The following is a 25,748-nucleotide window of genomic DNA, read 5'->3' on the forward strand; positions in this document are numbered from 1 at the left end:
CGTTCAGTCGCTCCGCCTGAGACAGATACTGCTTCACTCCTCGAATACGCTGCTTCCATCTCATACCTAATACAATCATTATTCGCCCCGCCACTCCCAATATGGCACGCAGAGACAGCTGGAAGACGGAGCCAGTGGCCATTGTTGGAACCAGCTGTCGCTTCCCAGGAGGCGCCAACTCTCCATCGAAACTCTGGCAGATTCTGCGTACTCCCCCTGATCTTCGAAAGGAGATTCCCCTAAGCAAGTTCAACCAGCACGCCTTTCACCACCCAGAAAGTGTGCGCCATGGTGTAGGTTCCACGTTTACCGTCCATCTTCCCGCGGGCCGCACGCACAGACTAGACCCTGAAGCGTGGCTAACATAGACCACCAGACCTCCAATGTTGCTCACTCATACGTTCTTGAAGAGGACGTGGGCGAATTCGACCATGGCTTTTTTAATCTCAACCCCAAAGAGGCCGAAAGCATGGATCCCCAGCAACGACTCCTCCTCGAAACCGTCTACGAAGGCATCGAAGACGCCGGATACGCCATGTCAGACCTTCGTGGCTCTTCCACCGGCGTCTTCGTCGGCCAGATGACGGATGATTATTACGACATACTGAACAAGGACGTGCAGTGCGCTCCGCAATACACAGCCACGGGGTCGAGCCGAGCCATTATTGCCAACCGAGTTTCGTACTTCTTCGACTGGCGAGGGCCTTCCGTCAACGTCGACACGGCATGTTCCTCGAGCTTGGTTGCCCTGCATCAGGCTGTGCAAGCCTTGAGGAGCGGCGAAGTCAACTTGGCCGTGGCGGCGGGCGTGAACCTCATTCTTGGGCCCGAGAAGTACATCTATGAATCCCAAGTAAGTCGCACTGCATCACCACAAATTCAAGACACGCGGTGACTAAGATATGACAAGTTGTCCATGTTGTCGCCCACGGGACGCTCCAGGATGTGGGACGCTGATGCGGATGGTTATGCTCGAGGTGAGGGCTTCGTAGCCGTCATTATCAAGCGGTTGAGCCAGGCCCTAGCCGACAACGACCACATCGAATGCATCATCAGAGAGACGGGCGTAAACCAGGACGGTCGATCGGAAGGTCTCACCGTTCCCAGTTCAGAAGCCCAAGCGGCACTCATTCACTCCACCTACAGCAAATGTGGCTTGGACTGGCGAAAGGCAGAGGATCGCTGCCAATACTTCGAGGCCCATGGCACTGGTACGCAAGCAGGCGATCCCAAGGAAGCCCGCGCCATTCGAAGTGCATTCTTCCCCTCTGGGAAACTGCTAGACTCGGACATGCTCTACGTTGGCTCCGTCAAGACCGTCATCGGACATCTGGAGGGAGCGGCCGGGCTGGCGGGATTGCTCAAAGCTTCCTTGGCTGTGCAGCATGGCCAGATCCCCCCGAACCTCCACTTCAACCGTCTCAACCCCAAGATCGAACCCTTCTACGACTGCCTCGAGGTTCCCACCCGCCTACAATCCTGGCCGGAACTGCCCAAGGGTGTGCCGCGGAGGGCCAGTGTCAACTCGTTCGGTTTCGGTGGAACGAATGCACACGCCATTATTGAGAGCTGGTCTCCTTCCGATGGCCAGGAAGATGAAAACGATGCGAATGCCATCGCGCCGGCCGCTTCGGACAGCATCCAGCAGCAGCACTTGGGACCCTTCACACTCTCCGCCGGCTCGGACGAGGGCCTGATGACTGCCATGTCGAATCTGTCTCAAGCCCTCCAGGCGGACCCCGGCATCAACCTCCGAGACCTAGCATGGACCCTGCAGCTTCGCCGCGAGCACTTCCCTGTCCGAGCTGCGATTGCCGCTGTCGACCGAGAGCAGCTCATCGAACGTTTGGCTGCCGCCAGCAAGGATGCGAATGCGCTCTCCGTCCAGTCGTCCAAAGCCGCACGAGTGTCCGAAAAGTACCCGGCTCGCATTTTGGGCGTCTTCACGGGTCAAGGCGCGCAATGGCCCACAATGGGCGCAGAACTTCATAGGCAGTCGGCCTGTTTCAGAAAGTCCATCGACGAGCTTCAGGCGTCCCTTGATGATCTCCCCGATGCGCCCTCGTGGTCTCTTCACTCGGAGCTGTTGGCGCCCGAGGAGAGCTCTCGCGTCAAGGTCGCCGAGATTGCGCAGCCCATCTGCACGGCTGTACAGGTCGCCCTCGTGGATCTCCTCAAGGTAGCCGGTATTTCTTTCCATGGCGTTGTTGGCCACTCGTCCGGAGAGATTGCTGCTGCATACGCCGCTGGGTATTTGTCTGCCCGAGATGCCATCCGCATCGCCTACTACCGTGGCGTACACTCCCATCTCGCCTCGTCGCCGACCGGCCAGCCCGGCGCCATGATGGCCATCGGGTTGTCCTTTCAAAAGGCACAAGAATTCTGCCAGCGTCCCCAGTTCCACGGTCGTGTCTCGGTCGCCGCAAGCAATGCCAGGTCCAGTGTCACAGTTTCTGGAGACGCCGATGCCATACTCGAGGCCAAGGAGGTTCTTGACGCCGAGGGGGTCTTTGCTCGGGCGCTGCAGGTAGACAAGGCCTATCACTCTCACCACATGAAGCCCTGCTCGGGCGCCTACCTGGATTCGCTGCGCGCCTGCGGCATCCAAGTTCTCCGAACCGATGCCGGCGGCGACTGCGTCTGGTATTCCAGCGTCCACGGCTCGGCCGGACGCTACACACACGAGCCGGGAAGCTTTGCCGACCAGTACTGGGTGGACAATCTCGTCCAACCAGTCATGTTCTCCCAGGCGCTGGATCGGGCTGTACAAGAAAGCCAACGGCTCGATCTCGTGCTCGAAGTTGGCCCGCACCCAGCTCTGCGCGGTCCCGCGAGCGACCTGATCAAGTCCCTGGCCGGTGTTGCGGTGCCATACAGCGGTGTGCTCAAGAGAGGCGAGGATGATTTCGCCGCCTTCTCGGAGGCTCTGGGCTTCGTATGGAGACATGTCCAAGTGGACGTACGCGGTCAGGCCATGCCCGATTTCGAAGCGTTTGCCCGAGCCTGCGTGTCCGATGAGGCATCGTTCCGTCCGCAAGTTTGCAAATCCCTGCCCACGTTCCCATGGAACCACAGCAAGTCCCTCCTGTGGGAATCGCGAACATCCAAGCTGTGGCGAGGCCGTCGGGAACCGGAACACGATCTGCTGGGGGTGCCTACCGTCAGCGGCAACCGTCAAGAGGTGCATTGGCGCAAGATCATGAGGGTCAGGGAGATGGACTGGCTGCGTGGGCACAAGTTCCAGAACCAGGTCCTCTTCCCCGCCGCGGGCTATGTGTCCATGGCCGTCGAGGCGGCGTCGTACTTAGTCCCCGAGCAGCCCAACAAGGTCAATGTGATTGAGCTGAACGACATGAAGATCCACCGGGCCATTACGCTGTCCGAGCAGTCCTCTAGCGGTACCGAGGTTACCTTTGTGATCCGCACGCGCCAGCAAGATGCAACGACCACCATGGCCGAGTATTCCTGCTACAGCGTCGAAGCGGATGCCGGAGCCGATGAGCAGAGCCATTGCAACTTTACCGGATCGGCAACCATCATCACGAGCACGCAAGAGGCGGAGACTCTACGACCGCTGCTGAGAGGTGAGCCGCAGCTTCCACTCACGGACGTGAACCTCGACCAGTTCTACGCAAGCGTGAGCGGCATTGGCCTCGACTACTCGGGAGACTTCCTGGCCAACTCCATCCATCGACGCCTCGGCTTCGCCACCGTTTCCATGTCGCAAAATGACCGGACTCACCTGATTGTGGACCCTGCCGTGTTGGATACTTCCTTCCACGGCGTCTTCTCTGCTTTCTGTTACCCGAACGACGGACGCATGTGGACCGCTTACCTTCCCACGAGCATTCGCCGCGTCAGGGTCACGCCGGTTCAGCAGCGCGAGCAGCAGCAGCAGAAGCAGAAGCACTTTAGTGCCGACTGCATCTTGCGCGAGGCCTCTGATAAGATCATTTGCGCCGACGTGGATCTCTACTCCGCGGCTGGCAATACGGATACCCTTCAGTGTCAGCTCGAGGGTCTTACCTGCACCTCGTTCACGACACAAAGCCCCGACCAAGATCGCAAGCTCTTCTCCCATACGGTCTGGAGAAAGGATGTCTCATGTGGTATTGAGAACGACAGAATCATCCAAGCGAGTCATGACGATTCCCGGCTCTATGAGGTTTTGGAGCGGACCTCGTATTTCTTCTTGAGGAAACTCCGGGAGGACATCTCAACACCGGAGATTGAAGACATGCCCTGGCACTACAAGGCCTCCCTGGGCTGGGTGTTTGACAGGCTGCTGCCCTCCATTGAAGGTGGTCAACATCCCCGAGTCAAGGCGGAGTGGGCAGTCGACGGACAAGAGGATATCCATGGCTGGCGCGACGAGTTTGGCGACGAAATCAGTCTGCGCGCCGTGCATGCCATTGGCCAGGCGTATCCTGACATTGTCCGTGGCAAGGTGCCCCCCCTGCAGATTCTCATGGAGGACGACGTCCTGAACAGGCTTTACAAGGACTGTATTGGCGGGCAGACGGCCAACACCCAGGTAGGCGAGCTTGTCGGACAACTTGCCCACCGCTATCCGCAGATGAACATCCTCGAGATTGGTGCCGGGACGGGAGGAACCACCAACACGGCTCTGAAGTGCCTTCAGTCCAACTTTGCCTCGTACACCTACACGGACATCTCGCCTGGTTTCTTCGAGAAGGCTGCTTCGGCCTTCTCAAGCCATGCGCACAAGATGATCTTCAAGACGCTGGACATTGAGCGCGACCCGGTGGAACAAGGCTTCGAGGAGCACTCGTTCGATGTCATCATGGCCGCCAACGTGCTCCATGCCACCAAGCACCTGGAGACGACCATCGCCCATTGCCACAAGCTCCTGAAGCCTGGCGGCCGTATGATCCTGCTGGAGATTACAAGCGAGGCTCTGTGGATCCAGACCATCTTTTCGGCGCTGCCGGGCTGGTGGCTCGGACAGGAAGAGGGACGCATCAACCACCCGACTGTCTCCATCGACGAGTGGGACGGCATCCTGCGCCGCCAGGGTTTCTCTGGTGTCGATGTCCAGTGTCGCGACCTTGAAGACGAGGACAGATACACCTTCTCCGTCTTTACCACCCAGGCTTTGGATGACAGGGTCCAGGCACTTAGGAACCCTCTCCTCATGGAGCCCAGCCAGCCACTTGCTCCCAAGATTGACCACATCGCTCTCATCGCAGAGCATACCGGGTCCGCCCTGGCCAGCGAGATCAAGGACTTGCTTTCTCCGTTTGCAGGCACCATCACCGTCGCCCAAGGACTCCACGACCCGGTCTTGGCCCAGGACGCTCTGCCTTTAGGAAGCGCCGTCATCTCGCTCGTCGATCTTTACGAGGCCACCTTCCGCAAGATGGACCCTATCAAGTTCCAAACCCTGAAGAGCATCTTCAACAACGCCAAGACGATCCTCTGGGCAACGCGCGGCTGCCGTGCCGACGACCCCTACGCCAATATCATGGTCGGTCTTGGACGCTCTGTCATGCAGGAGCTCGCGCACTTGAACCTTCAGTTCGTCGACATGGACCCTGCCAAGACGGAGAAGCCTGCCGTTTTGTTGTCCAACATGCTTCTGCGCATGCTGTATACCGATGATCCGGAGTTTGAAGATGTGGTCTGGTCCAGTGAGACGGAGACTTTGATCCAGGACGGCGACACGTACATCCCGAGGATCCTCCCCGAAGAAGCCTCGAACCAAAGGATCAACTCGGGCAGGCGTACTGTCCAAGGTCAAGTCAATGTCTCGCAGCAGTCTGTGACGCTGAGGAGGGAGTCGCCCAGTGGCGTGTGTTGGCTGGAGCAGACTTCTGCCGCCGTCACAAGCCGTGCTGGCGACCTTTCCTCTCCGGTCCAAGTACGCGTTCAGGCCTGCTCTCTCTTCCCGGTGGCCACGAAAGAAGGCCGGCATCATTTCGTCTGTGTCGGTAAAGCCGTCGAGTCGGGAGAGACGGTCCTCGCCTTGACCCCTACCAACAGCTCCGTTATCAGCGTTTCATCCGACAACATCATCACACTTTGCCAGTCCCCAAGCACCACTGCGCAAAGATCGCTCCGAGCAGCTCTGGTGCGCATCATCGGCGAAAGCCTCGTGAAGCCTCTGGCAAACATCAAGGGCACGGTCTGGTTACACGTTTCTGATGCGTTTGTTGCGGAAATGGTTTCCGAGGTCACATCCGCCCATGGCCTTGAGCTGCTCTGGACAGCTTCGAGCAGCGTTCCGGCCCGAGCCAAGGGTGGTGTCGACAGAACGCCTCGGGTTCTCCACCCATTCATCACAGAAAGGGAGCTTCGTTCTCAGGTTCCAAGCCATGTCCGCTGCCTGTTGACGCTCGGAGAAGAGCCCATTGCTGGGTTCTACCAGCGATTGGCTTCCGGTCTGGACGACGCTGTTGAGGTTTGTCATTTGACCGGCCAGACGAACCGTAACGGTCACCTCACCGTCTCGCTCAGCTTGGACGAGGTGCGAGAAGTTCTCAAAGACGAAGCCAAGTCCCCAGTGGCCGAGTCTTCTGCTACAGGCCCCAGTACTTCTGCCGCGACCCCCGTTGACAGTCTGCCCACGAACCGCACAACAGCACCACATATCTCTGACCCCCTCGAGATGGTCGACTGGGAGTGCGTGGAGCAGGTCGCGGCCGTTGTGAAGCCCCTCGACACCAGCAACATGTTCTCCCACGACAAGACGTACTTCCTCGTGGGTCTGACCGGCGAACTCGGTCTCGGTCTCTGCAACTGGATGATTGACAACGGTGCGCGGCACCTGGCGCTATCGAGCCGAAAGCCCAACATTGACGGCCGCTTCCTGGACGACTGGAAGAGCAAGGGTGCCCACGTCCGAGTATTTGCGCTCGACGTGGCGGACGAGGAGATGCTCCACGACGTTCATCGGCAGATTGTCGAGACAATGCCCCCCATTGGCGGTGTCATGAATGGTGCCATGGTGCTTCGAGACAGGCCCTTCAGCGCCATGACTTTGGAGGACTTTGATGCTGTCCTGGGGCCCAAGGTGCGAGGCAGCGAGTATCTCGACAAGATGTTCTACTCGGACCCTCTCGAATTCTTCATTCTCTTCTCGTCTCTGTCTCGCGTCATCGGCAACCCTGGACAATCCAACTACGCAGCCGCAAACATGTTCATGGCCAGCCTGGCATCGCAGCGCAGAGCACGCGGCGTGTCTGCTTCGGTCATCGACATTGCCATGCTTGTCGGCTTTGGATGGATGTGGCGCAACGCAGGCGAGATTCTCGAGGCCCAGATGAAGGCGGCTGCGTACATGTCCATCTCCGAGCCCGAGTTCCACACCATCATGGCCGAGGCCATCGAAGCCGGCCGGCCGAACAAGGGCCTCGATCCGGAGATACACACCGGTCTCGCCATGTCCAACACGGCGAGCTGGAAGCGATTCCCGCGCTTCTCGCACTTTGTACCCTCCGAGAACCAGGGCCTCGCCGCGACGGGAATGGGCGCTGAGCCTGACAAGACCCTCCGGCAGCACATCGCCGAGGCGACCAGCGATGAGGACATCTTGACGGCGATCGAGACGGCCTTTTCGCGCAAACTGCGCCTGGTGCTTCAGCTGGCTGACACGGGCTCGCCCATGGACCCCAAGACGGCACTTCTCTCGCTGGGCATTGACTCGTTGGTGGCCGTCGAGTTGCGGTCTTGGTTCCTCAAGGAGCTCGCTGTCGATGTGCCCACCCTGAGGATCCTCAGCGACGCCACCATTGCCGATATCAGCATCGAGGTCAAGTCGAAGCTCAATGTCTCTCCCGGCCAGCAGGAACCAACTTCTTCCGCAGAGGTCAAGACGGATGCAAAGATGGACAAGCCGGCTTCTGCCCGACGATCGGATGCGCCAAAAATCACCATCGAGTGTGGCGAGACGTCTTCTGCTTCACGCTCTGAAACATCCTCCGATCATCAAGCCAGCAACGATCGATGGCTCGATAGCCCGAGTTCGCCGAACAGCACCGCCGCCCCGTCCGTCTTTGGGTCATCCACGGGCGGTAAGAATTCGGCCCGGCAACAATCTCCAGACTCCTCCATCGCCGCGCCCAGAGAGGCAGACAGCTACGAGCGTACGGGGCCCGTGTCTCACTCTCAAGAGGCTCTCCATTTCCTCCACGAGTATCTGGCCGACAGGTCCAGCCAAAACGTTTTGTTCCGCGGTAGGTATCCACACCGCCTGAACATGGCCCAGTTCGAGGGCGCCCTGCAACACATGGCTAAACGCCACGAAGCCCTCCGCAGCGCGTACTTGGTTGATCCCAGCACGCAGCAGGCCGTCCAGGCTGTAAGGACGGACTCTGGGATCCAGGTGATCCGCAAACAGATAGACAGCGAGGCGGATGTCGATGCCCAGGTGCAACAGCTGCGCGAGCACGTTTTCGACATTGCCAATGGCAAGCTGATGGTCGTGGCTGTGCTGTCCGTATCACCTAACCTTCACCATATCGTCTTTGTGCACCACCACATCGTCATGGACGCTCAGGCTACCATTGTGTTCCTCACAGAGCTGACCATGGCGTATTCCGGGCAGCCCCTGAGAAGCTCTCCGGCCCAGGCCATCGACGTGTGCGCCAAGAGGCGGGCAGAGTGCACGCCAGACAAGCTGGCGAGCAAGCTCGCATACTGGATGAAGGCCCACGAGTCCCCTCTGGGCCCGATGCCTCTACTCCCCTTTGCGAAGACGCGGAGTCGCCAGCCTCTTTACGAGTATGACCTCCAGACCTTCGATATCAAACTGGAGGCCGACCTATGCGCCCTGATCCGGACCAAGTCTTCGGAACTCCGCATCACTCCCTTCCACTTCTATGTCGCCAGTTTCCACGCCCTGCTCGCTCGCTGCCTCGGTACCACCGAGGACATGAACATCGGCATCGTCGACTCGAACCGTGGCCCGGATGCGGATGACGCGCAGGCCATAGGCTGCTATCTCAACCTGCTGCCCCTCCGAGTCCAGCTCCAGGATGACGAGAGTTTCGACAAGGTCGCCCAGCGCACGAGGGACACCGTTTTGGCAGCTCTGTCCAACGCCGGCGTTCCGTTCGAGATGCTGCTCGATCAGCTCAAGGTGCCTCGCCATGCCACCCATCATCCGCTGTTCCAGGTCATCGTCAACTACCGACTTGGCATCCCGTCGTCCAGCCCCTTGGGTGATGGGAACCTCGAGTGGACCGGCGCGATGGCCGCGAAGAACTCGTATGACCTGGCCGTCGAGGTCTCGGATACCCCTCGCGGCGCTTGCATTCTCTCCTTTACCACGCAGCGATACATGTACAGTGCTGCCGATACCAAGATGCTGATGAAGTGGTACATGCACACGTTGAAGTCGTTTGCGCACGACTCTTCTATCCGGGTCAGCACTTGTCCCCTCGCTGATTCGCAAGAGATGCGCAAGGCCACCGCCCTGGGCCATGGTCCCACAGGCAAGTTCACTCTATTCCTCGAACGAATCGCCATGTCCGAACGTCATGCTGACAGCTTTCCAGTAAACATCGAATGGGAGGGTACCCTCGTCGACCAGATTGAAAGGGTCGCGACCAAGTTCCCAGATTCCATCGCCATCAAAGACGACGACGGCAACCAAGTCTCATACTCTGACATGATCAAGATGACCGATCAGATCTGCCGAGGGCTCCAGGCCAGCAACATTCAGCCCGGATCCAGAGTCGCTGTTCTGCTACCCCCGAACGTCAACTCCATTTGCACTCTGCTTTCCGTTCTCCGTCAAGGCCTTGTTTGGGTGCCGCTCGACATGCGTAATCACCGGCAGAGGCTCGCGGCCATCGTTGCCGACTGCAAGCCCCGGTACATCATTCACTCCGAGGCCACCAAGGACCTCGCGGAAGAGCTGGTGGCCGCTGCTCGCGGAGAGACTCCGGCACTGGATGCCGAGCCATTGCGCTTGGAAGAGCTGATGGCATCCACAGGCACAGCTTCCTCGGAATCGGGTCTGACTCCTAATCTGAGTGAGAGGGATGGGGATGCCGTCCTCTTGTACACGAGTGGTTCCACTGGCGTGCCCAAGGGCGTCCGCCTGACACATATTGGCCTCTTGAACCAGATCTATGTCCTTGCCGACGTAGTGGGCGAACGCCAGGTGGTTCTGCAGCAGACGTCGCATGGCTTCGACATGGCTCTGGACCAGATCTTCAATGCCCTGGCCCGCGGCGGCACACTGATCGTCGTTGGTCAGCACGGCCGAGGAGATCCGAAGCACCTTTCCAAGCTCATGCTCTCCGAAGGCGTGACGTATACCTGCATTGTCCCCTCGGAGTACCACATGATGCTCCAGCATGGTTTCGATGATCTGAAGCAGTGTCATCAGTGGCGGTTTGCCCATGCCGGCGGCGAGAAAGTCACGCACCATCTTCGCCGAGCTTTCCATCAACTGGCTCTTCCCGACCTGAAGCTGTTCAACGCGTACGGTCCAACAGAGACGTATCTGGGCTGTGCCAGAGGATTGGTCCCGTACCAAACGGAGGAGGACATTATGGCTGATTCGGACAGCATTCGCATCTTGCCAAACTACAGCCTCACCATTGTGGATGGACAGCTTAACCCCGTGCCCTCTGGCTTTCCTGGCGAGATTTGCATTTCTTCGCGCTACTCCGTCAGCCCCGGATACGTCAACAGGCCCGAGGAGACCGAACGCCAGTTCATCGACTCGAAGGTGATTCGCGGAGGCGTTGAGCCCCCGGGCATCCCCGTCTACCGAACGGGTGACCTAGGCCGTTTGTCTGCAGAAGACGGCACGCTGACGGTCCTGGGACGCATTGGAAGTCAAGACAGCCAGGTCAAGATCCGGGGCCAGCGGGTCGAGCTTGACGAGATTGCCGCGACCATTGTTCGCTGCTCCAAGGACATCATCAGCAACGCCGCTGTGTCGTGGCGTCCCGATGACGAGATGCTCGCGGCGCTGGTCGTCTTGGGCAGAGATGCTGGCGAGGAGAGCATCGAGTGGGTGAGGCACGGGCTCCGCGAACAGCTTCCCTTGCCGCCATACATGCGTCCTTCGGTCTGGGTTCCCATTGCTGGAATCCCGACCAACTCGAACGGCAAGACAGACAGACGCGCCATTGACGAATACCCCATCCCATCCTCCGCGCTTCAAGGGTCGAAGCGATTGAATGGCAATGTCGAGGATTCGATGGCCTCCTTGTCCGAGTCCGAGAGACAGGTTGCGAAAATCTGGGAGCAGGTCCTCGGGGCGAAGGCATTGCACATCGTGGGTCCCGACACCGACTTCTTTTACCTCGGCGGCAACTCTCGAAACTTGATCGAGCTTCGATCCTTGCTGGAGAAACAGTTCGCGCCTGCTAAGATTCAGCTACCTGCGCTCTTCCAGCACAGCTCTTTGGGCGAAATGGCGGCGCTGTTTGCCTCGTCCGACGAGAACAGCGACGCCCTTGGTGCAATGGGCCAAACTGCACGGGTGGATTGGCACAAGGAAATCGCAGATGCGTGCGAAGAAGCACTGCGTCCTCCATCCCAAGAAGGGGCCACTTCCTTGACGCAGAACGGCGGCACAAACCCGAACGGCCTAGTCGTGGTGCTCACAGGTGCCACCGGGTTCCTGGGCCGCTCGATTGCGCAGCGTCTTGTCGACGATGATCGGGTTCGCGAGGTGCACTGCATTGCCATCCGTGGCGCCCACGGCCAGGCGCGTCGCGTGCCGGTCCAGAGCGACAAGATTGTCGAGTACGCTGGCGACCTAGAATCACCTCTCCTGGGGCTTTCGGAGACCGACTTTGACAGTCTCAGCAAGCGTGCCGACATGATCATCCACAACGGCGCGCAGGTGTCGTTCCTCAAGACGTACCAATCCCTACGCGCGTCCAATGTGTCGTCCACCGTTGCGCTCTGCCGCATGGCACTTGTCCGATCCATCCCCCTTCACTTTGTGTCTACCGGCGCAGTGGCGCTCGTGCCCACAATCGACAGCAACGACAACGACGCGACGTCGCCGCCGCTCTTGAAGCAGTCTGCGAGCGACCGCATCCCCGCGCCCGAGTCGCAGAGCGGGTACCAGGACAGCAAGTGGGTGGCCGAGCAGGTCTTGGAGGCGCTGAGCACCCAGCGCGGCTTGCCTGTGGTGATTCACCGGCCCGCCAGCATCGTCGGAGCGGGTGCGCCCAAGCTGGACTTGATGGCGGCCATCCTCAACACCTCACGATCCCTCGGAAAGGTTCCTGCACTTGAGGGCAAGGTCGAAGGACCGCTCGATCTTGTTTCAGTGCAAGACGTATCGAGTCAGCTTGTCGATGTCGCACTGGAGACTGTCAACGCCACGTCCACCAAGGATGAGAGTGAGACGGCGGCCAAGTTTGTGCATCATTGTAACAACAGTAAATTGCCGCCCAGTCAGCTGAAGGCGTATCTGGAGGAGCAGGACGGTCCCAAGACAGCATATAGTCTTGTCGGTTTGGACGAGTGGTTGGATGCTGCGCCTCAGGCGGGTATGGAGCCACTCCTCCACGACTTTTTGAGTGTTTCATTTGCAGGGGGGAACAAGATCCGGATGCCGTCCCTGACGAACTAGGGGAAGTCAAAAATATGTAATTCTTTAGTTAAGGAGTTGGGAGTTGCTGATGATATTGAAGTCTGCTTTAACAATCTCACAATCTCGACATTGACGAATATGTACACAGTGCACGCGTTGACGGTCACGGTACCCAATGTAGTAAATCGTAACCTGATTGGTTCATTGTGACAGCTGTGTCGGGCCGTTGTCACTTGACAACGCGGCATGGAGACAACCCCTTTTTCCCTTTTTTCTTTTTTTTCTTTTTTTTGGGCTCCCGTACGACCAGTATAAGAAAGAGTCTCGATTATCCGACTCTAGTGATATACCTGGCTGCATAACTCTTTCTACATGCCTGTTATTCCTCTGGAACCCTCAAGCCAGCGCTACATGATCATGATCCCCTATCAGTAACATATCAGACGCAGCTTGGTGAAAATTATCACCATGTCCAGACCCCCCCTTTCAAAACTCTTCAAACCCAGAGTCCATGCACGCGATACCATAAGACCTTTATACAAGTAATAAATTGCTCCAAACATGTATCCATCCTATCCTCTTTTCTCTTCCTCGCTTCGTCGGGCTGCATTCCCTCAGGGTCCAAATTACAAGCAACGTATACGTTCCGCGCCCTCACCAATACTCCCTCCTCTGTCCTTCAATGACAAAATTGATAACGACAGACACGAAGAGGGCGGCGGCGAGGGTACTCGGCCCCCAGCGGTCGTAGTACTTGACGTTGCGGCGGTTGCGGATGGCGGCGCTGCGGTACAGGTAGATGACGACCGAGTAGCATATCGAGAGGATGGCGAGGAGGGTGAAGATGCCGGCGACGATGAACGAGGCGCTGGTGGGGCTGGTGCCAAAGTTGAGCAGCGTCACGGCTACTGCGCCTACGTAGATGGAGTACTCGAGCTGTTCAAACGTCTTGTTAGCCAAAGAAAAGAAATCGAAAAGAAGGAAAGGTAAATGGCCTACCCAGCCCAGGAACGTCCTCTCCGCCGCAAAGTATACCTTGGGCTCGACGCGGATTGGCACGTAAATCTTCTTGCCCGGCGGGGCCTTGAACCGCTTGGTCTGGATCTCGCCCGTGCCGAAGAGCTGCGCCTGCATTTCGCGCCGCGGGATCATCTCGGCGCGCGGGTAGGGCACCAGCCACTTGAGGGCGTGCAGGGCCTGGCGCGCAAACTCGGCCCCCTTGACGCCGGCGAGGGTGGAGTAGTACGTCCAGCCGCCCACCCGCCTCGCTTCCTCGAGCCGGTCGGTGTCGTCGTACTCTTCGTCCGAGTCGTAAATGTAGTCCCCGTTGAGTGCCGAGGCTGCTGCCATGCGATCGGCCGTCGTCTGGTCTTCGACGTCGACTGCGTCGTCTCCGCGCCCGGTCATCCTCCGGGGAGCGGTGGATGGTTCGCCCTCGGTAGCACCGCCTCGGGCCCCTGCTGCTGTGCCGGTGCCGGGGGAAAGGGCAGGCCGGGATAGCTGCCCCTCGTTATCGGAATCGTAGTCGTCCTCCTCGTCCTCCTCGTCATCTGTAGTCGTAGTGGTCGTCGAATGTTCGAGTCGGTGCTGGATACCAAAGTCGTGGCTAACGGGTTTCCTAATGTCGACGTCCATCTGGGGCATCCAGAAGGGTAGCAGGTGGATGCGGTCGGGGAACAGGGACGCGCAACCGTGGATAAACTTGGAAAACTTGGGCACCGCCTCGACGAGGTGGCTCGAGATGAGCTGGCGCACCCACTCGGGCGGCTCCTGTCCCAGCTGGGTCTGGAGTTTGACTTCCAGGACGGCGTAGGGGAAGCGCACAATGTCCTTGGGCGGGAGCTGGGAGAAGGGGTGGTCGACGCCAATGTCCAGGCGCCTCCAGTTGTCGCCGGCGCGTCGGACGCCGTCGAGGTTGTCCTCGCGGATCATGGTCAGCTCGGTGTCGAGGGAGATGCGGACGCGCGCATCGGCCGGCAGCTGGAAAGCCGTGCGGTTGTAGAAGGATCGGCAGACGGGCCTGTAGCCGTGCTTGAGAACCGAGTACTGGACCTCGGACGCCAGGCGCTCGTCCTCGTCGATCTGCTTCTTGGGTCTCTTGCCCTCCTTCCGGGCCTTTTCGAAGATGGCCGCGGGGAGGAGCTCGCCGCGCAGGTAGGCGTTGACGTTCTTCTCCTTGAGGGAGAAGCGGGCCTTGACCGATTTTTCGCCGGTCCAGTCTTCTCGGTGGGTTTTGCGCTCGACAAAGACGTTTTCGCTCTGCATGCCGCCGTACCACCGCAGGCGGATGGCCTCGGCACCCTCGGTCTTCTTGAGGCGGCCCTCGTACAGTTCCCAGGTGTCCGGGTTGTCGTAGTAGATGGAGGTGATGGCCGAGTCCTCGGGCTCAAACTCCTTGCTGGCGTTGAAGACCAGCACGGGCAAATGCTTGAGGATGATGAGCTTGAGCTCGGTGACGTTGTCCGGGTGGACCCAGTACTTGGTCGTGTTGCGGACGAAGCTGCCCTGGGCTCCTCCGGCCGCACTATCTCCAATGACGGGGTTACCACGCGTCCGAACGAGGTTGTATAGTTTCGATAGCTGTACGACCGAGGCGTCGTAGTTTTCCTTGTAGAAAGGCTTCGCTTTGAGTCGGGCGTCGAAGGCTGGTTTCAGGTGCCAGTTGGTCATTTTCTACATGATATCCAATACTTTTTCGTCAGTGGGTGGCTTCTACCAGAGCTTCTCCCTTCTTCCCTTGTAAAGAACGTACATCGTGCTTCTTGATGATCTTGTAGAATCCAGTGTAGTTGAGCTGGACAAACTTGGCAAGGTCGTGGACATCAGCGATGATGTCGCTGAGGGCCTCTTCGAGTAGGAGGAACTCCTCCTCGCTGGGACCGGGCTCCTGGGGCCCCCGCTCGTTGAGACGGCTGACGACGCTCTCGACCTCCTTCTCGCTGACGACGATGCGCCTCGCAATCTCCATGGCCTTGACCTGTTGTTTTGTGTGGACCTTGTCGAGCTCAATCTCGAGCTTCTTCACGAATCGCGTCTCGTCTTCCTCGGTCCACTCGCGGCGGTGTTCGGTGGTCGGGGCCTTGCCCTTGGGATCGCCGGGCCCGTTGGTAGGCACGGGCACCAGATCGCCCGAGGCGGCTCGGAGCTCCTTCTTGAGCCCGTCATAGTCGATGTAGTACCATTGGTACTCGCGGATGATGCTCGACCGGAGCTGCTGGCCGAACTTCATGACGATGACGCCTGGTTGGGCTCGCCAGGAGGGATCGGTTGGTCGACGAGTCGATCTCCAGGATTTCTGGCGGGTTATGAGGTCTTCTAGGATTAGCATGGGAGGACAGAGAGGAAGGGAAAGAAGAGGAAACGATCAATAACAAAACAATAAAGGCAGTAGAACGAGGAACAGGAGAATCGGGTGAAGTTGACGAGGCTACACACCAAAGGGTATAGAGTACTAATAATAGGACCAGAGGGATGTGGTAATGTGACACAAATATTGAGACAAATTGCGCTGCAGGAGATCCAAGTTTGCGCCAGGATATAGCAAAGACGGTTCGACGAAGAGGGAAATTGCTGGAGAAAGTAGACGAGATGCCTCTCCTCTTGTGACCGCGAATCACGTTTTTGAGGCAGTTGAAGAGAGTACGAAGTAGGATTTAGTGCATTGACGGGTCAGGTTAGAAGGCTAGGACTTTTGATGATGTAACAGTGAACTTGTAGGTACATGCCTATGCGCTCCGGGGATGTACCAAATTGACCAATCAACAGCGTTGAAACAGCACGTGTCTGCATTTCAGTAGAAGTACATGGTACATGTACACACCTTCACCGAACTAGACCGATCGGTGAAGACGGAAGCTCTCAACTGTAACCTTCTGGCAACACGTGTCATGCGGGGCATCTTTTTCAGCTCGTTGGAGGGGCACAAAATTGTTGTTCCCGCGGGGCATGCAACTGCAGTAAATACAAATACCTTTCTCCTATCTATCTACCTACGTCTAGCAACGAGCGAAGCCGCCGCTCGGCATCCGCAACCATGGCGACAACGATAGACGACTCCATGGCAGCCCGCATCTCCGCCGACTGCCCCGACGACACCAAACAGCTCCTCTACCACGCCTGGGCCCACGACACCTCCGACCTCAAGAAACTCCTCGACGTCCCCGGCAAAGCCAGCGCACGCGACCCCGCCACGGGAGAGACCCCCCTCCACGCCGCCATCCGCGCCTGCGGGCCGGCCCCGCAGTCCGATACCGACAACGACGCCGACGACACCGTCTCCCAGGAAGCCGCCGAGGCCGTCCACGAGCTCTTCCTCTCCGGCGCCATCTGGAACGACGTCGACTCCAACGATGAGACACCCGGCTGCGTCGCCTGGCGTCTAGGCCGGAAGGACCTGTACAGACTCTGTCTCGAAGCCGGCGTGCGTGCCGAGCTGCTCTTCGGCTTGTTCGACGGCTACGAGGAGCTTTCGTCGGGCTCGTCTGCAGAGGAGGAGGATGTGGAGATTATCAACGTCGAGGATGCGCTGCCCACTGAAGGGGAGGGGGAGAATGGTGTCATTGTTGAGAAAGAAACAGAAACGGAAAAACAGACGACGGAACAAACCAGCGCCAACGGTGACCAGGACTCCAAAGTCCCCTCCACCGAAACCGCAACCCAAGACGTCACCTCAGAGCAATACCTCGCCTCCAACCTCACCTACGATCCCGCCAAACTCGTCGACGACCAAGGCAACGGCGTCATGATGGCCTGGGAAACCTCCATCATGCGCCGCTCCGTCGACGCCCTCCTCCGCCAAACCTCTTCCCCGGGCCCCGACAACGCCCCGACAACGCTCCCCCAGGGGAAACGCATCCTCAACATCGGTTTCGGCATGGGCATCATAGACGCCATGTTCGCCGCCACCAACCCGTCGCGCCACCACATCATCGAAGCCCACCCCGCCGTCCTCGCCCACATCGACGCCGGCAACACCGCCTTTGGTTCCGCCTGGGAGGCGTCCGGCCCGGGGGAGGGCGCCTACAAGGTCCACCGCGGCCGGTGGCAGGATGTCCTCCCGCAGCTCCTCGAGGCCGGCGAGCAGTACGACGCCATCTACTTTGATACCTTTGGCGAGGACTACGCGGAGCTCAAGATGTTCTTCACCGAGTACGTCCCCGTGCTGATGGACCAGGCGGGACGCTTCGGCTTCTTCAACGGGCTGGGTGCCGACAGGAGGATATGCTACGATGTCTATACCAAGGTTGTCGAGATGCACATGGTCGACGTGGGCATGGACGTGGAGTGGGAGGAGATTGACGTTGATCTGAAGGGTATGGAAGAGGCCGGCAAGGGCGAGTGGGAGGACGTGCGGAGGAGGTATTGGACTTTGGATAGTAAGTCTCACCGTTTCCCCTGTTGTTGCCCCCGTCCTGGAGGGTACGACATCTTGACGTCCACTCATACTCACAATGCCCCAATCACAGAATACCGCCTACCGATATGCACATTTATGAGCGGAGACATCTGCTGAAGAGGCAAATTGAGGAATGGTCAGATTTCTTGACTACATCTGTCCTGGTGATTATCAGTAGTCGCATGAGTCGTGAATTACCCTATGACCAGTTCCTCTGAGTTTGATGTTGTTTTTATGTTTCCCATGTATCTTGTTTTCTCTCCCCTTGCTCTTTGCGCCTCTACCAAATCGTCATCTCGTGATTGACATGCCGGTTGACATGCCATGCCGTTGACATCTAACGCCGCTTACTGAAAATTCTCCGGGTGCAGCACACCAGCGGCATTACCTTGCTGGACACGCTTGACCGTCAGGGCGGCAATGAGGGCGGCACCGACACCGCTGCCGTCCTCGGCGGCCATGACCTCGATGGGGTCCTCCTCGTTGGGGTCCTTCTTCTCGGGCCAGTCGAGGATCTCGCGCAGCGCCTGGGCGTTCCGGGCCTTGAAGTGCGGGTATTTGTTAAACACGGAGCCGTCGGCGCCGACGTGGCACGTCTCGTAGCCCTTCTTCTTGCAGATGGCGGCGATGCCGCAGGCCGAGAGCCGGGCGGCACGGGTGCCAATGAGCTCGGCCAGACGGCGGATGAACTCGAGCTCGGCACGCGAGGGGGCGATGTTGAGCTTGCTGCCGAAGAGATCGTACGTCTCTTGCAGGTTCTCAAAGGGGTCCCTGGGTTTGTTAGTCGAGTTTTGACCCAAAAAAAAAAAAAAAAAAAAAAAAAGACAACTCACTCCTCAATGGCAGACAAAAAGGACGAATCCAGAGAATAGGCCTTGCGGAGGGCCGAGATGTCCTGGCCCTTGAACATCTGCACGGGCTTGTTGTCGTGCATGTCCACCAGGATGAGGCGGAAGATCTCGCCCAGGTAGAGACCCGCAATCATCTTCTCAAAGGCCTGCTGGCCCGGGCGGGGCGAGTCGCGGTCGATGATGATGTCGTACGGGGTGCGTGGGAGGACGACGTGCTCGTTGTCAAAGGCGCCCCATTCGCAGTTGATGGCCATGGGCATGTCAGGGGGCAGGTTCATGTGGGCGAGCTTGGGGATGGATCCGCAGTTCTCCATGTAGGCGGCGTTGCAGCCGGTGCCAAAGATGCAGCCAATCTTCATTTTGGGGTCGGTGTAGGCCGACGCGATCAAGGTACCCGTGGTGTCGTTGATCAGGGCCGTGAGCCTGATGGGCACGTTCTATTTGGTCCGGTTAGTGACCACGTAGGGCACGAGAGAAAGAATCCGAGGAGTATGCAAGTACCTTGGCTTCCAATGCAGCTTCAAGCAGAGGAACGACGTCCTTGCCTTCGACACCCGCAATGTCGAAACCCTTGGTCCATCGCTGGAGGATGCCCTCGTCGACGTAGTTCTGGGTGGCGGGGTACGAAAAGGTGAAGCCCAGAGGAAGCTTCTCGTTCTTGGGCAGATCGGGGTGGTGGGTTTCGACAAACTGCAAGAGGCAGTCGGCAATGTAGTCCCAGAGCTCCTCGGAGACGCCCGTCTTGAGCTCCTCGGGCATGCGGTACTTGGACTGGATAATGTCAAACTCGGACTTTTGGTCGGTCAGGGTGATCTCGCAGACACGGAGGTTGGTGCCTCCCATGTCAATGGCGAGATATGTGCCCGTTTCATAGCCATCCGGGAAGGACATGACCCAGGTCGGGTTCATGGGCTGTTCGCGTGTTAGCATGCTGAGGTGAGGCTCGGGTGCTCGTCAGGGAAAAGTTGGGGGATATTCTTACAATGCTGCCACCCTCGACACTGAGGCCTGGAGTGGGATGTGATTAGCGGCCGGACAGCGGTTTCTTGAGACGAGGGAAGTCGCTCACCCTTTGTGAGTTCAGAGACAAAGTGGTTAGTGATCTCTTTGAGCTTGGAGGCCGGAACAATGAGCTTCTGCTCAAGTTCCTTGGCCTGCTCGAGGAGATCCTTGGACAACTCGGTCATGGAGCCTTGATTTCAGAGTTGTCAGTGGAATTCCCGTGATGTAATTGTGCCGCGTCTGAAGATGGACGTGGCTTGATGGTGAATGTGTAGTGGTGAGAGTGAGAAAGCCTTGGAAGAATAGCGTAAACTCTCACGGCGCGCAAATCTTCTCGTAATTTATAGGGGAGTTATTTTGAGAAAGGTATAGGGAAAGAACGCGATAAAAAAAAATAAACAGTGGGACAAATATCAAAGGGAAGGTACCAGTTTGAGTGAGGTTCATTCCCTTTACACCAAAGTGCAAACTGCAAGCAGCCGGGATGACGTTGCGGAAGAGTCGGTGGGTATATCCGCGATATGTCACTCAACTGTCGCGTGGAAGGGGTAAGCGCAAATATGAGTGAAGGGTAAGCTCATACGAATAAGGCAACAGCCGCCCCCAGAGTTGTCACCTTAGGCAGGTGGAGGAGAACGATCTAGAAGCTAGAGGCATGGTGTAGTACAGAACGGAGATGGGAAGGATGGGAAGGGGTGGGCGCGTCTAGCGAGCCACTCTATCCGCAACGGAGCCGCTTAGCGCAGAGGCGAGACGCAGCACACGAGACGTCATCCCACTAGGACCACTAGGAGAGCCACCATCTGAACTTGACGGGGGGTCAGAGACGTCTTGATAGACCACGAGAAGCAGGCTGGGAGCTAGGAAAGCGACAAGGGAGAAAGAGAAGAAGAAGAAGAAAGGACGGAAAGGCGGACTGTTTGCATCCCAGCTTTTTCGAGGACATCAGCTCCCATGGCATGCCGTTCCGGTTCCGGAGGGCTACGAGTATCATTCCGTCTGGCAACATGTACTCTCTCGTACGCAATGAACAGCCAAATAGACTTACCCTTGCGGCTGGGCGGTGCCTTAGGACCCAGACCAACCATGGTGACGACCGACGTTGGAGGCTTTTGTGATGGCGAGGCTGAAAAGAGCTAGGGAGCGTAAATGATAGACGACCTCGGATTCTATGTCGGATCGACAAGTACGCGGTTATTAATGCAAAATGGACAGTCGAGAGGCTGCAGATTGTATTCAGAAAAGTATTCAACAGCAGTTTAGTATGTCGAGGTTGAGAACAAGACAGGAGCTCAACAAAGCGTGAGGGATAATGGACTTGTTTCGGATGGGGCCGCCTGTGATAGCTGACCAGGGAGTACTCAGTAGGTACCTCATTAGAAGCGTGGGATGACGTGGGGTGGGGCACTCGGGTACAAGGTGGTACGAGGTACCACGAGACATTAGTCCCTTGACCATGAGAGCGGTCTAGCCAAGTCAGTCCTAGAAATGACAGAGGGAGGCCAGGGGCATTGGTCCTCGGGTTTGTTGGCATCGTCTGATTTGCAGCAATGACAGCCCGTTGCGGTGAGTCGTCCAAGACACAGTCGGTTCGTATGTACGTAAAAGTCCCGGATACTTGCTTTGTAGGTACCATTCATGGATTCACCCAGCACCTCGTCCAAGCCGTCGCATACGAAGCAACTCAGTTCGCAGCTTCGAGTCCTGAAAGACGACACTGCTGCAGGGAAAGTATGTGCGTGGCCAGTCTCAAGCGAGCAACACATACACCATACGAAGGAGGCCATGGTTCATGTTGTGTACCAAGTAGGGACGTTGGATGCCCCATGCGGTATGGTACCTGTCAAATCTGGCGAAGCAAGTCAGAAAGTCCAGTCACTTCGGGTAACGGAATAACTAGTCCCCGATTTTGCTCGCAACTTGAACTTTGCTTCATCCTTCGCTCCGCACAAAATCACAATCAACTCAATCTCAATCGATTGATCACACCACCCAATTCGTTCTTCGACTGTATTATTATGTCGTCAAAACGCTGTATGCAACAATTAAGAGTCTCATCTGCTTGATATCTATAAAATCCACCCATCCTACAACTACCGACTTTGAAGCTAGCTAGTCACGCCGATACGACCGACGGCTAGCTAGTATTTCAAATTGGCAGTTGTAGAATCGGTGGTTTGATGGATAGATATCAAGCAGATGAGACTCTTAATTGTTGCATACAGCGTTTTGACGACATTCAGCTGAGTGATTGAAGCCCTTGCGACACAGCACTCACGACGAAGTAGAACTGAGCTTCGCTGAGTTTGCGGGTTACGCTGGGACGTCATCACATGGCAGAATGATGGAAACCGTTAAACCGTTGAGATGGGTGCCTGCCGGTACCTACAGATGTACGCCGTCGCACCGGTCAAAGCCGTACCACGCCTTATCAGGCAGGCGATTCAGCGGTCCACACCTACACTGGATTACTCCCCTTCCTCGAGTAATGCGATCGACAAGTGCACGACTAATCAATGCGACCTTCCCTATCTGGCAAGCAGTCGCCTGGGAGAGGGCCTCTTCTGCCCATCTCGTTCGTTGGCCTGGCCACCCCGCCATCCGTCTCCCACTCCCCGCTCACGGCATTCGATGCCTTTGATTCCACCTACCTACCTAGTTGGCGACCATCTCCGCTGCGCCCCCGGTCTTGTGGACTCAGGCATGTCTGTGTGAGATGGCGGCACAGTGACCATGGCGAATCAGCGTCACCGAACGAGGTCATCGGCCCGGATATGCAGTTTCCCCCATTCCTTGGGTAACGAAAGGTGATGACCACCTGGGGAGTTTCCCCTTAATCAAAATGATAAAGAGAGGCCGTTTCCTCGTCCCCGAATATATACCTGGACCCTTTCCTATCCCAGGCCGTACCAGACCAGGACTCAGCCCAGGTGCACTCCGACTTCGTACTCCCCAATTCAAGTTCACATTCCAGCCAACTTCCCCTGGCCTCTGAACCATGAAGTTGACCGACGTGCCGGCCCTTTGGGCTCTGCTACTGCCCCTGGCCGCAGCAAAGCCCGACTGTAAGCGTCCCGTCGAGTCTGAAAAGCTCCAGGAGCTCGTCACGGAGGAAAAGTTCGTAACCAAAACCCAACTGCCATCTCGTTACTCGTCCATGGCTAACACACTCCGCAGCTTGATGGCCAACCTGGAAGAGCTCAACAAGATCGCCCACGAAAACGGCGGTAACCGCGCCTTCGGGTTGCCCGGCTACGACGCCTCCGTCGACTTCATCTACGGCCAAGTATCCAAGCTGAAGGGCTTTACCGCCTGGAAGCAAGACTTCCCCGCCCTCTTCACCGAAACCACCGCCCAGAACGTCACCGTCGATGGCGAGAGCTTCCGGACCGTCGCCCTCACCTACACCCCCAGCACCCCAGAGGAGGGCATCACCCTGCCCCTCGTCCTCGCCCCCGACGGCCAAGCCAGCTGCTTCGTCGAAAACTACGACGGTCTCGACGTCGACGGCAAGATCGTCCTGGTCGAGCGCGGTCTCTGTCCCGACCAGACCACTTTCGCCGGCAAAGTGCGACCGGCCGCCGCTGCCGGCGCCGTCGCCGTCGTCATCTACAACTCGGACCCCGCCCAGCTCACCGGCGGTTCCCTCTCCGCCCCGAGCGACGAGTACGTCCCCGTCGCCCTGATCGACCAGGGACCCGGCCAGGCCCTCAAGGCCCGCCTCGAAGCCGACGAGCCCGTAGAGGCCTCTGTCCAGATCGTCCAGCTCATCGAGGAGCGCATCACCCAGAACGTCTTCGCCGAGACCAAGGGCGGCGACGGCGCCAACCTCGTCGTCCTCGGCGCCCACCTCGACTCCGTCCAGGCCGGCCCGGGCATCAACGACGACGGCTCCGGCACCACCCTCGTCCTCGAACTGGCCAAGGCCCTGCAGCACTTCTCCACCAACCTCAAAGTCCGCTTCGGCTGGTGGGGCGCCGAGGAGAACGGCCTCTGGGGCTCGCGCTACTACGTCGACAACCTGACCCCGGCCGAGGTCGACGATCTCCTCCTCTACCTCAACTTCGACATGGTGTCCCGGGGCTACTTTGGCGTCTTTGACGGCGCAGGCGAGGAAGCCGGCCCCGGCGGCGCACCGGGCTCCGAAGTCATCTCGCGCCTCTTCACCGACCACTTCACCGCCCAGGGCATCGAGACCACCCCCGTCGGGTTGACCGGTGGCACCGATTACGTGCCCTTCATGACCGAGATCAACAAGCCCGTCGGCGGCCTGTTCACCGGTGCGAGCGCCGCGGAGGACGACTGCTATCACCAGGCCTGTGACGATATTAATAATGTCGATCCCGAGATTCTCACCACCAATGCCAAGGCGGCTGCGCACGTCCTGAGTATCCTTGCTCAGGAGGGTGTCGAGCTGATTCCCAAGGGCAACTCGACTGTCGGCTCTATCAGGAGATCCAGCGACCCGTCGCAGGTGTTTGACTTTGGCGCCCACCACGGCAAGTACTGCGATCACGATATTATCTAGTGGTCCTAGGCTAGGTTAGGTGTACATTACAAAGGAATGATCATGATGAGCCGTGATCCTGACATGAAGACGTGGTGTTTGAAATATCTCGCGCGCTCGTGCATCTCACTTTATAGCCGTCGCTCCGACGCGCATGTCGGCATCAATGACGTTTTGGCTCCCAGACCTCAACCTACTGACTGCTATACCCAAAAATACCTACCATTACTCATCTGCTCGACGTTCCGCTGGCGCCAGTCGAGGCAGATGTCACAGAACCTTTTATTGCTGATTCGGGTGATCCACCCCGGTATTTGATTCTCGCCCACTGCCGTTTCTAGAACTAAAGCAATGTAGGCGACCCAGCAAAGATGGCCCCATCTCGAGCGCTGAGTGATCTCGATGCAGAAATTCAGCCATGCGCGCCCACCCCCTCTTTCCGGAGGACATACGAAACATCACGTTATTGGGTCGCGGTTCTGCGCTCTGCACATAACACCATGCACTTCACTTTGGTCAAACGGAATACATGTAGCCCGTCGATGCGTAGATGTTCCTCTTTAGGAAGGAGGGGTCGGGATCATCCTGCTCACTGAGCCGCAAGTCGAGCTTCCCCGCTAGAGGACGCACTTTAGTAGTCCATGGGGGCGCAGTTTCAAGGAGGTCTTGAGGGACTTGGTCCCCTACCTCCTCGCTCTGACTGCCGCAGCGCCGCAGCCCAAGCCTTAGCTTCCAGTTAAAAGCAATGGCAAGCGCCTCTACGAGGCTGGCGAGGACTGCCGACCTCACCGGGTCCGATTCCCGAGGATCGGGTAGGCGAGACAACCGCCAATGAGGCTCCGAGTGGGAGAAAAAATAGTCGCATTCGTAGCTCAGCATAACGAGGTCTCTGGCACAAAGATCCTCGTAGCATCGGTATAAGGAGCAAAGCGATGTATCGCGCATTCGAAAGAGCGGTATATAATAGAGCTGGAGAATGCCTGGTTGTCGGAGAGAAAGTAGTTGGCCTGCCGCGCTCTGAAGCTCAGTAGGGGAGAGCTGGCTAGGCGCTTGGACGTGCCACGGAATTGGCCATAAAAGACGAAGTAGCAATTCTCGGCGACGAGGACATTTTCGCAGCCGATGGAGGGAGGATCGAACTTTTAGCGGACTTTGGCTCTGCAACATGGCGACAGCATATGTATCGGGAGGAATTCTGGCAAGCCAGCTCTGTCCACATAGCCAGCCGGGGGCATGCTAGCAAACTCACCCAAGGTGGACACCGATTAAATAGGGAAATAGGGGCTTATTTATACCGAAGTGAATAGTACAAAGTAGAGGTGTGTATGAAAGTTATGCACGCTCAATTCATTTTCCCGATCCTGACCAATGACTGGTTGAACCCATAATTGTACATTACAACCAACACGCCACGCTGCACGTGACGGTGAATTTAGAGGAACTGGAAACTGGCCTCCATAG

The 25,748-nt window shown here is 57.8% G+C and overlaps 6 protein-coding genes across 6 annotated transcripts; 3 read left to right on the forward strand and 3 right to left on the reverse strand.

The window, feature by feature from the left end:
* Positions 1–101: 101 nt before the first annotated feature.
* On the forward strand, positions 102–12,571 carry ACRALDRAFT_1033186 (uncharacterized protein; the record flags this gene model as incomplete). Its single annotated transcript, XM_071014937.1, has 5 exons — positions 102–293; positions 377–853; positions 911–7,828; positions 7,910–9,459; positions 9,511–12,571. The coding sequence occupies 5 exons, from the start codon at positions 102–104 to the stop codon at positions 12,569–12,571; spliced, it is 12,198 nt and encodes a 4,065-aa protein (XP_070875350.1).
* A 615-nt stretch (positions 12,572–13,186) lies between these two features.
* On the reverse strand, positions 13,187–15,761 carry ACRALDRAFT_2042475 (uncharacterized protein; the record flags this gene model as incomplete). The annotated part of the gene is made up of 3 exons (XM_071021253.1): positions 13,187–13,468; positions 13,532–15,205; positions 15,285–15,761. The coding sequence occupies 3 exons, from the start codon at positions 15,759–15,761 to the stop codon at positions 13,187–13,189; spliced, it is 2,433 nt and encodes an 810-aa protein (XP_070875351.1).
* Positions 15,762–16,565: 804 nt separating this feature from the next.
* Positions 16,566–18,044, forward strand: ACRALDRAFT_2027886 (uncharacterized protein; the record flags this gene model as incomplete). Its single annotated transcript, XM_071020497.1, has 2 exons — positions 16,566–17,907; positions 17,998–18,044. 2 exons carry the CDS (start codon positions 16,566–16,568, stop codon positions 18,042–18,044), a joined length of 1,389 nt encoding a protein of 462 aa, XP_070875352.1.
* ACRALDRAFT_1063697 (uncharacterized protein) lies at positions 17,934–21,066 on the reverse strand. Its single transcript, XM_071016841.1, has 6 exons — positions 20,829–21,066; positions 19,848–19,970; positions 19,761–19,786; positions 19,280–19,690; positions 18,761–19,215; positions 17,934–18,698 (listed from the first exon to the last, which is right to left on the reverse strand). The coding sequence occupies exons 1-6, from the start codon at positions 20,866–20,868 to the stop codon at positions 18,275–18,277; spliced, it is 1,479 nt and encodes a 492-aa protein (XP_070875353.1). The 5' UTR covers positions 20,869–21,066; the 3' UTR covers positions 17,934–18,274.
* A 1,712-nt stretch (positions 21,067–22,778) lies between these two features.
* On the forward strand, positions 22,779–24,308 carry ACRALDRAFT_2042478 (uncharacterized protein; the record flags this gene model as incomplete). Its single annotated transcript, XM_071021254.1, has 2 exons — positions 22,779–22,897; positions 22,958–24,308. The coding sequence occupies 2 exons, from the start codon at positions 22,779–22,781 to the stop codon at positions 24,306–24,308; spliced, it is 1,470 nt and encodes a 489-aa protein (XP_070875354.1).
* Positions 24,309–24,745: 437 nt separating this feature from the next.
* ACRALDRAFT_210495 (uncharacterized protein) lies at positions 24,746–25,746 on the reverse strand (the record flags this gene model as incomplete). Its single annotated transcript, XM_071023218.1, has 4 exons — positions 24,746–24,773; positions 24,817–25,523; positions 25,598–25,701; positions 25,737–25,746. The coding sequence occupies 4 exons, from the start codon at positions 25,744–25,746 to the stop codon at positions 24,746–24,748; spliced, it is 849 nt and encodes a 282-aa protein (XP_070875355.1).
* Positions 25,747–25,748: the final 2 nt, after the last annotated feature.

This window comes from Sodiomyces alcalophilus, assembly GCF_042370955.1.
Source record: "Sodiomyces alcalophilus JCM 7366 unplaced genomic scaffold ACRALscaffold_4, whole genome shotgun sequence".
Classification (NCBI taxonomy): Eukaryota; Fungi; Ascomycota; class Sordariomycetes; order Glomerellales; family Plectosphaerellaceae; genus Sodiomyces; species Sodiomyces alcalophilus.

Excerpts from the sequence above, each read along its gene's own strand:
- ACRALDRAFT_1063697 (XM_071016841.1), bottom strand. The coding sequence starts at position 20,868 with ATGGTTGGTCTGGGTCCTAAGGCACCGCCCAGCCGCAAGG. Across the intron at positions 19,691-19,760 it reads GTGTCGAGGGTGGCAGCATT|CCCATGAACCCGACCTGGGT; the intron begins GTAAGAATATCC and ends ACACGCGAACAG. Across the intron at positions 19,216-19,279 it reads AAGCTGCATTGGAAGCCAAG|AACGTGCCCATCAGGCTCAC; the intron begins GTACTTGCATAC and ends CGGACCAAATAG.